The 10,575-nt window shown below is 33.1% G+C and overlaps 1 protein-coding gene across 1 annotated transcript; it reads left to right on the forward strand.

The window, feature by feature from the left end:
- The first annotated feature begins 3,091 nt into the window (after positions 1–3,091).
- LOC125822993 (G-type lectin S-receptor-like serine/threonine-protein kinase At4g27290) lies at positions 3,092–6,790 on the forward strand. Its single transcript, XM_049502446.1, has 7 exons — positions 3,092–4,382; positions 4,896–5,030; positions 5,324–5,487; positions 5,578–5,788; positions 5,922–6,156; positions 6,236–6,386; positions 6,494–6,790. The coding sequence occupies exons 1-7, from the start codon at positions 3,092–3,094 to the stop codon at positions 6,788–6,790; spliced, it is 2,484 nt and encodes an 827-aa protein (XP_049358403.1).
- The last annotated feature ends 3,785 nt before the right edge of the window (positions 6,791–10,575 follow it).

Genomic DNA, 10,575 nt, shown 5'->3' on the forward strand with positions numbered 1-10,575 from the left:
TTATAAAGATCATTCCTTTTTTTCCCCTCTCGAATTCAATAAATGTATCACTATGTCAACTTCATCGCATCTTAATTTGCAAAATAAATGATGAAGGTCTGTTACATCTAAAGGCGGATCCAAAAGATTAGTGGTTCTGAATAAATTTTTTATACATATTAAGTAAATTTTTCAATACAAATACAGAATTCTGGCCAATCGAATAAGTAACTACAACTCTAGCTCATCCCTGAGTGGTACATATGGCCCAGATATAATGTCAGTGAAGTGGTGCCTTTGACGCAGTGAAGTCGGGAAAAAAAACCATTTAATTGTCAACTATAATCTTCATCGTACCCCTTATTTGGCCCAAGAAAATACAATATTCCTTCACCAACCTGCGTGCACCGTGGATTTTTTCTAATAGAAAGCAAACATGTGCACAAATGCTTAACAATTTTAAATTATATTAGAAGAAGTTGTGGCATATTAATTAAATTATATCCAGGCTTGAAGCATTTTGTTTTGTTTGGTTTGAACTGATCTAGACACAGCAGATGAAAGCAAGGATGCGTTAATAGCAGCTAAAGATGGAACAGTTGCAACGAAATGCCCAGTTATGGACACCGGACAAGAGGCAAAGAAGTGGTGGCTGGATTTATGGTAGCAATTTTTGTGTGGTGTTTGTGGTAGTTTCTTAAAAATGTGACTTTTGAAATTCTGAAAAATACTTCTTTATTATGTTGGTTTTTCGTGTTTAATGGGCACATGTTGAGTGTGGTTGAAGTATCTAATATGTATAAGCTTCAGTTTAGGTGAAAATAGTACCAAACTTTAGGTAGTCGTCTATCTAATTTAATAGGCATATATTGAGTGAGTGCGCATTGTTCTGGTGGAATGACCAATGAGTATGGTGGTTGCTGGTGGTGTACTAGTCCAGATCTGTGAAAACTGAGGGAAGATGAGTTTTTTGTGGTATAAAGGGCCTTGTCTTGTTTTTATCTATACACTGTGTATATCACAGTTATGTCATTTGAATATCTTGTATATATACTTTTTGTATGTCATCTGTATTACTGTTATATACCTGATATCCACGTGACACACATATGATACATAACTGATATACACATGACATACACTGTCGCTGTGACAAATTTCAACTCTGAATTTTCAGTCCATATCAACTCCAATCTTAGTCAAATTTTATAGAGAAATTTAGACCACATGCCAATGTAGGAGCAGTACTGTTTACATTTTCATGGACACTTTTCATACTATTACCAACTTAAAGCCAATCACTGTATCATAATCACCTTTACAACTGAAATCTATGAAGACAAGCCTAGAATCATAGACCTCAATTTGAACGTTCCAATCATTTTCAGCTTGCATTGTTCAGACATGGTTCCATAGTCTTCTTAACCTTGAAAATAACTGTCGGCATGCCATTATGCACAGTGGTTCCAGCCAGAAGCCTATCTGGCTGGTAACTGTCGTAGGTTAGGTTTCCCTGGAAAATTATATACATGCATAATGAAGAATATTTACATCATCAGTATGCAGTGTGCCTTGGCATCTGTTGAATCGAGTAAAGAATAACGAACATGTCAATACTTGGCTGTCCTATTCCTTGGTGGACATTGTTTCCAAATTGCTAATATTGCCTATTGACTGATGAAGCACCGGTTCTATATATTATATATATATGATCCCTTTAATGGTCTGAAAATGTTTAGTAGTCTCTTGATATGTACTTGCTGTTTGTTAAATGTGATACACAACGACATACTTTTAAAGTTTCATATTAGGTTAAACTTAATAATTAACGACAACATTGATCAGCTTTCCATTTTATTCTTGACATGATCGATCTCATTTCTATATTTGTTTGGCCTGCTGGCATAGCTACATTCAAGTGAAAAGACCAGAAGGAGAAAGCTAATTATAATATTACGCTAACCATTGGGCATGTGTATACTGTTTTTGATAGTTCTCATATTGACTGGACTAAGCCGATTCATAAGAATTGTCAGAAGCTAAATCATGTATGAATGCATTTAGTGTATTCTTTTCAATCTTCGCAAGTAACCTTAGTGTATTTTTTTAATAGGCCAAGTTTTAGGGAAGAAAAAAAATACTGTACTTTGTAAGGAGCCTTGGTAGTCTAATAATATTTAGAATTCGACTAACGAATCTTTGGTGAAGAAAGGTTTGTACATTATAAATATTGACTTCTATATATGTAACAAGAAGGATATTATTGTCCATGTTGGACGTGCAGTAGTTAGTCCATGTACAACACTTGGTGACTTTGAAGAGGATTCAGGAATAAATTTAAAAAAGGACTAAAACTTGGAAATTTGTCGAGTTTGAAATAACAAACATAGATAGAGTCTTGCAACTTATAATTTCTTTACTTTTTTTGAAAGATGAAAACTATGTTAAAGAGGGTCCTATTTGAAGATTTGTCTGAAGTAAACTTAACAAGATGATTTGAACTCTTTTCTTTTAGTGGAAAATTTTAGTATTTAATTTAGAGGTAACAAAATTTTGAACAATGAAGGATAATCGAGTGTTCTCGAACCAAAGACGTTAGAAGCATATTCTGTGAAATATAGCTGAGTAATTGACGGTCGTCTTAATGTTTAATGCATTAATGACAGCATTATCCCTCTAACTAATTCTTAAACCAAAGTCTAACTAAAGAGTTAAGGAGCCTTGAACTCTTTTATTTAAAGGAAAATTGTATTTATAATAGATCTAAGAAGAAGTTAAACTATGAAGATAATTTCGACGCTCTCTTTAAATGTTATATGTCAAATTGAGAGTTCATTTGCCCAAATTAAATTGTAAACAGATTTTCAGTTAATGCTAATACAATCCTTAGTTACTCTTTTGTCAAACATGAGTTGATTAGTAATGTGTCATTTTGTGAAGTTTTTGTCTTTGTCTCTTAAATTTGCATCTATTCTACAATTATGAAACACGCACACTGCTTAATTACACTTGACTCTCATCAGTTCTCCATAAAAGGGTTGGGAAACAACAGAGCAATTATATGTTTTCTGCTTTTCCACCACTCAGTTTCTCTAGCTCTTTGTTAACTCTAATGGCTTCCATGCTTTCTTTGTTTACTATCTGTCATCTTTTTATCTCCATAGCCCTGTATGCATGTTCCGCTGGTGCTACTGACTCCTTGTTTGCATATCAATTCATCACCAACTTGAACCCTTTAGTTTCATCCAACCATAATTTCGTAATTGGATTTTTTGGTTATTATTCATCGACTCTACGTGTATGCAAGACGTACCTGGGATTGGGGTACAGGAGTGTAGATTCCAGGGCTATAGTATGGGTAGGTAATGAATTGAATCCACTTGGATGTTTTACAGCGCTAGCACTAACCAAAGAAGGATTTTATGTCAAAGATATAGTACTGGGAACAACGGTATGGATTCATAAGCCCAACAGAACAGTTCCGTCACCAGTTCTGAAGCTCCTTGATTCAGGTAATCTTGTGTTTGGAGATTCTAGCAATCTGACGGCTGGAGAGTATCTGTGGCAAAGCTTTGACCACCCTCTTCACACATTGTTACCAGGAATGAAGCTTGGCTGGGACAAGAAAACTGGCATCGACCGATCCATGAGGTCCTGGAGGACAGAAGGTGATCCAGCTCCAGGTGATTATTTGTTAAGGTTAGACTTAGGTGACTCAGGTCAGTTACCCCAACTAGTTCTTGAGAAAAACCAGCGAATGCAATCAAGATGGGGTCCTTGGGACGGAGAAAAATTCAGTGGCGGTTATGCCCTCATGGATAGCCATGCATTCAGACCAATATTTCATTCCGATACAGATGCGATTTTTTTCACATTCGAAGCCAAGGAGGATTCGAGTTTGATACTTTCACTGAATCCAGATGGGAAACTACAATTCTTGAGATGGGATAATAATGCTACCAATTTCTGGGATGAAGTGAAGACACTCAATATGGCCATATGTGACCAGTATAGCACATGTGGGCCTTATGGAGTTTGTACTGATGGAGAATTCCCCTGTGAATGTCCTGATGGATTCACAGCTGTATCACCAGAAGAATGGGACAAGATGAATTTTACGGAAGGATGTAGGAGAAACACCTCACTTAACTATACTGATAACGACGTGTTTGTCAAGAACACTGGACTGAAGTTGCCTGATAAAGCTACTTACTGGGGAATGTTGTACCCCCAGGACTGTGAACAGAAGTGCTTAAACGAAAGATCGTGTATGGCTTATACTAACTTCAATATCAACGGAAATGGAAGCAAATGTGTTGTTTGGTTGGGAGATTTACTTGATATGAGACGTTCACGGATAGCTGGGAACGACATTTTTATAAGGATGGCAAATGGAAAACCAGGTAAAAATGATTGCTTACTTGTGATATGATTGCTTGCTTATGACATGACACTAAATTCAATGCCTAAATTATTTTTAGTATAGTGCAAAGTTATGTGTGCATGAATGACATTTGAATGGTGAAGTAGTTAATTGTTGGTGCATAAACATCAATAAATAGAATTTCCATATTAGTGCTTGATTAAGTGATTCCTGCAGATTTGTCTTTTTTTTAAAAATAAATAAATTGTGTCTATAACTTGTTTCTTACATGAACCACTCATCCCTCATCTCTATCAGAGGGAAACAGTTCTAGAACTTTTCAAAATGCATATGTATCTCCGTTATATAGAAACATTAGATGTGTTTCAAGCATTTTACTGAATGTTGTCACATAACTGCTACACAATCTAGCAAAAGTTGACACTAACCTGCATGCATCTAGTTGTTCTCATAGCAAAATCTTTAACTTTGTATCAACAGAATATTATGAGTAAGAAAAAACAACTAACACCTTTTACTTTCTTATGAACAGATGCACCTGTTTCCCATGGGAAAAGAAAATTGAATGAGGGATCGATAGCAGTGATTTCTGTATTAGTTCTGGAAGTACTTATCTCGATTTCATATATTGTGTATACACATCGAGCAAAGAGTACAGGGGTGCTAGGTAAAATGAATCACATCTCGCTGCTTATATATTATTTTCATAGTTATTTTTTTCAGCCCAACCTTAGTTTCACTCAAACACCATTCATGAGCAAAACCTCCTTTCAACTCTTGAGACAACAAGAATGAGCAGAGACATTGTTCAAAAGCATCTTGTTCTGCCAATACCCTTTAGTTTGTAATGAAAAACAAAATTTACTTAGAACACACATGACTCTGTAACCTAGCTCACGGTTCGCTTCCATTATTGTCTGATATATTTGTTTTTGAAAATGAATATCTTCATCTGAGCAGGTGTCATTGCGCCAGAAAATTCTATAGCGCCAGAAAATTCTATAGGAGCTTTGCTGCAGGGAACAGATGTCATTGCATATGATTCCAGTGATCTAGCTGCAGCCACTGACAATTTCTCGCTGTCTAATAAGATAGGGCATGGTGGCTTTGGCAATGTTTATAAGGTTAGTATTTCTTTTCAACAAGCATGAGCATGCATATTTATAGTAACTCAGACAACACAATTAATACCCAAATGATACATAAATCTGTAGGGTGTACTAGAGAATGGAGTAGAAATAGCAGTGAAGAAGCAAGACGTGGCTTTGCGTCAAGGAGTTGAGGAGTTCGAGAATGAAGTCAAATTAATTGCAAACCTACAGCATCGTAATCTAACCAAGTTGTTGGGATACTGCATTCATGGAATAGAAAAATTCGTAGTCTATGAGTTCATGGCGAATAAAAGCCTAGACAAGGTCATATTTGGTAGGTCATCTTAAATAACAACTTTGTTTTACTATTATATGTGTTATTTTGATATTAGACAAGCCATAAGAGAGAGAAATTTTATTAGGCCTATCCGAGTGAAATAGGGTAACTGTTTTCTCTACATGTCCAGATGCTGCAAGAAGGGCTACAGTAGCATGGCCAACGCGCTTAAACATTATCAAAGGAATCGCAAGAGGACTAGTTTACATGCATCATGACTCGAGGTTGACAGTAATCCACCGGGACCTAAAAGCTAGCAATGTCTTGCTAGACAGCGAGATGACACCCAAGATATCTGACTTTGGGTTGGCAAGGGAATTTGAAGACGATGTTGAAGTGAAGACTCACCGTGTAGCTGGAACATAGTAAGTAGACTAGCACTCATTATCATTAACACTACATGTTTATGCATATTTTACAGATAGTCTTATGTTGTGGCTGTAGTGGCTATATGTCTCCTGAATACATGCAAGCTGGACATTATTCAACAAAATCAGATGTGTTCAGTTTTGGAATTTTGACATTGGAGATTGTGAGTGGCCAAAGGAATTCGATTTATCGGCACCCAACCTATGATATTGGTCTAGTAGGCTATGTAAGTATATCGATCATCCCCTGATTATGGTCACTACTTGTACACCTAAGTTTCACCTTGTGCTAAAACAATTTAATTACATGCATGATTGATCTTTTGTTGGTCAGGCTTGGAAAATTTGGAATGAAGGGAATGCCATAGAACTACTGGATCCACTGATAGATAAACCAGATGATTTGGATGAAGTTTTAGGATGCATCCATGTTGGGATCTTGTGTTGTCAACGGCGATCCCAAGACAGACCTTCAATGGTTCAGGTGGTTTCCTTACTGGAGGAGAATGAAATGTTAAAGTTTAATTGTGTGCCCCGGGAACCTTACTTCTATAAGGAGACGAGTCAGAGTAGCAGGAGTCGCGAAAGTATGAATGGGCTAAGTATTACTGAATTCACCGGAAGATCATGATCACCTAATATCAATCTACAGAAAAAGCTCTCAGTATATGTTATCTTGTTGAATTTTGTGTAGCTTCATGCAATGACAGTACTTGAATGATATATAATGAAGTGAAGAGACCAAATTTACCAGTGTCTCTATCAACGTAACTATGCATTTGTTTTTCCTTGAAATGATACAGTAGTATACTTAATGAATCGGTATCAAACAGGATCTTGATTCTTTTGGTTATAAATATGGTTGATATTAACACAAACTATAACATCATTAAATTAGAATGATAATATCACGCCTAGAGAGATTTGGGGCTAAAATCCACTCAATTAAAGTATTATAAAAACACAGTGAAATTTAAGAGGATTAGTTTTTATATTTGCTAATCAATCAATCAGGTGTGTAAATTTAAGCTAGGTTAGGAATCTATAGAGATGCATATATATGCGTCATTGTTATATTACCTTATTTTCTCAAAGCGTCAACTGTGAATTGTGATCCAGACTCAATTCAGTTCATCCTATATTATATTTATATATAGAGACTACAGTTCCTGATTTAGCCCGGAAGGGTTTCGATTTGAAGAGTTAATTAACATGTTAATATTCCAAACTTCAATAAAGAGACTCCCGTTTTTATTTTGACTACAGGTGGGAGAGAGTGTGATAACCCACCACATCATCATCACGCCACATAGGTGACACGTGGCACTAGGCTAGAGGACATGAGAGTCCGGTCTATATTTTGACTACCCTAGCCTATTACTTCCTCTATCACTTTTTTATTTGTTCAATTTTGATTTTTTACTTGTTATTTTTGACAAATCAAGAACAGACAATATATTTTACTTACTAGGATATCCTTCATTTATTTAGAGAATTAATGTTTTGAAAAAGGTAGAACTTCTTTAATGAGTAAATTGATTTTACGAAAACTATCAATTAATAGGGGTAAAATGATAAACTCGTTATGTTAATTATTATTTTTTAAATAGATTTGATTCTTTAATTTTTTCAAAAATTAATATTTTCTTTGTAGTTCTGTCAAGTATTAAGCTAATTCTCGCAATTAGAATTTGCGGAAACTATGAAAAAAGAATAATAGGATTTAATGAGAATTCACATTTGAAGGTTAAAATTTTGTAGTTTGTGCTATTTTGGTCTTTTTCTAGAGTCTAGTGTAGTCCTATCGATCCATTTTACTTATTATATTTCTCTTTTACATATCTCATAAAAATATCAACATGAAAGGATGATTTGATTAATAGTTCATTGATGATAAGGGGATGGAGAAAACTTGAACTGAATTCCTACTCTTCACCACATTGATCTCTCACCTTAATTAGAGTAAAGGTAAAAGTGGGAAAAAATAAATAATATTATCTTCATTATATAAAATGACAACTATTTTGGACTAATTATTTTTAGTAACCATGAGAAATAAAATGAACTGGAGGGAGTAGTTTTTTAGGTGTAAATTTTGCTTATTTTTGGTGTCCAGTAAAATTTTTGTGTTGCAGTTTCTAGAATTTCATTGGACTTTTTTAGTATTTTTTATTTTAAAAAATTTCCCCACAATTTTTGTAAAATCTAACAGAATTCATTTAATATACGACGGAGATCAACATTGTTAACTTAACTTAAAGGATCAAATTTGTGTAAAGCATATTTTAAGGACAATTTTAAACCTACTTCAAAACATGAGAGACCATTTTTATTATTTTCTCCTTCAAACTACATAAAAACTAATAATGAAACTTAAATTTTCAAAATGATATTAATAAGATTAATATAATAAAATAAATTCCTAATAAATATTTTCGTAAGGACAGTATGGTCATTAATAGAAACTGACGGAGTAATATTCAAGCTATTCATTAATATGGGTTAATATGAGTCAAACTTGTTTCCAATCGCAACCTAATGTTTGGTTAAGGGTCTGTGGGTCATTTACATTTTTGGCCCTGGTAAATAAAGTGAAAATGTAAAGAATGAAATTCACATAATTAGTTCATTAGGGCCCGTTTGGCCATGCGATATGGTATCATGATATGGAATCATGAGATGAAATTGAAGGTTTGTTTGGACATGCGATATGGAATTTTTGTGTTGTATATTTTCTCATAAACATAAAAATCCCATAAGTTGTAAAACTATTAAAATAGCCCCAATTGTTTATTCAATCTTATCAAATAAACAAAAATTATAAAATCGCATATTAAATTATTACAAAGTTATTTGTTCTTCAGTTAAATAATTGTTTCATCTAACTTTAATTTAATTAAAAAAATTGAACATAAATTGTACTTGATATGCTCATATCTCTCAACTACTCTTACAAATAACCTATAAAGTAGAATAAAAACATACATTAGTGAGTAAATATTAACTTAGAAGTTAAATGCACTAAGATAAAAATTAACAAACATCACTAACTTCTAACTATTTACAAGAAAAATCAATAGTTAAATATTATTGAATAATGAAATTTTAAAAAGTTACCACAAGTTTGAGTCAAAAACACTTCTAATAAAATTTAATCAAAAAAATTATAACTAGTCCACTTGACTAAATATTAATAACTAATTGATCAAATTTTCCCAAATCCTCAATCAATTGGACTTGATATCCTTCAGTCATGTGAACGAACATTTTACAAATACTAAAATTAAGAAAGTGCGGCACTGCCAATGAAAATTGTCTTTTATCAATATTATGCTTAGTCATAAGATTAAGACGTTTTTTTTATTATGAAAAACCAAAAAAGTATTACTCCCTTCGTTCTCATTTATATTCACCAAATGAATTTCTACTTTATCATTTATATTCACCAAATTTAAAGTGATAATAAATTTTATATTGGTGAGAATAATAAATTTTAAAAAGTAATGATGTGATTATAAATTTTATTTACATATGAAACAAATGGTTAGTAGATATAAATGTGGAGTTGTTTTAACTAAATATAAACTCATGGATCAATTATTGTATTAAAATATCTCAAATCATGATATGGAATCACATGGTGATTCCATATCATGGTTTTTGGAGAATATGATATCACCTCTCATGATATGGAATCATGAGATGGAATCAGCGTAAAATCGCATGTCCAAACGCTGATTCCATCTCACGACACCATATCGTGATATGGTATCGCATGGTCAAACGCCTACTAAATAGGACAAAATCAATATTGTACTAATCTGATTTATTACGTAAAAGAAAATTAACCAAAAGCCCCATAAATTCACTTTAATTAATCAGTTCCATTTCACGTGGGTTTTAAATACTTTCTAGAAGGAAAAAAGAAACTTTCTCAAACAAATATACTAACAAAACTGGATCCAGTCTTATTCTCCCTCTGTCCTTAATTATTTGTCCACATTTTCATTTTTAATTGTACCTAATTATTTATCTATTTTGACAAAAAAAAATTACTTATTATACCCTCAATTAATTACTTTGAAAAAGGTAGAACTTCTTGAAAATATTAAGTTTTTAATTCATCCACTTCATAATTAATAGGGGTAAAATGGTAAAATCACTATATCAATTATTAATTTCTTAATAGGTGTGTCAATTTAAAAGTGGACAAGTAATTAGAGACAGAGGAAGTATTTACCTATTCATTTTTTCTTGAAAGACCCATAATATTTTTTGGTGAAAATTTCAAAACAACTTATTTTCCTAGAAAATCTTAACAATACTAGGTTAACCCATTTTAATCTGCATACTAACTATCCAACCCATTTTTGACCCGCATAAAATGTTTTTTTTTTAAAAAAAAATAATAATAAT

The sequence above is a fragment of the Solanum verrucosum genome, unplaced genomic scaffold, assembly GCF_900185275.1.
Source record: "Solanum verrucosum unplaced genomic scaffold, falcon-dt-bn FXZP01000103.1, whole genome shotgun sequence".
NCBI classification, from domain to species: Eukaryota; Viridiplantae; Streptophyta; class Magnoliopsida; order Solanales; family Solanaceae; genus Solanum; species Solanum verrucosum.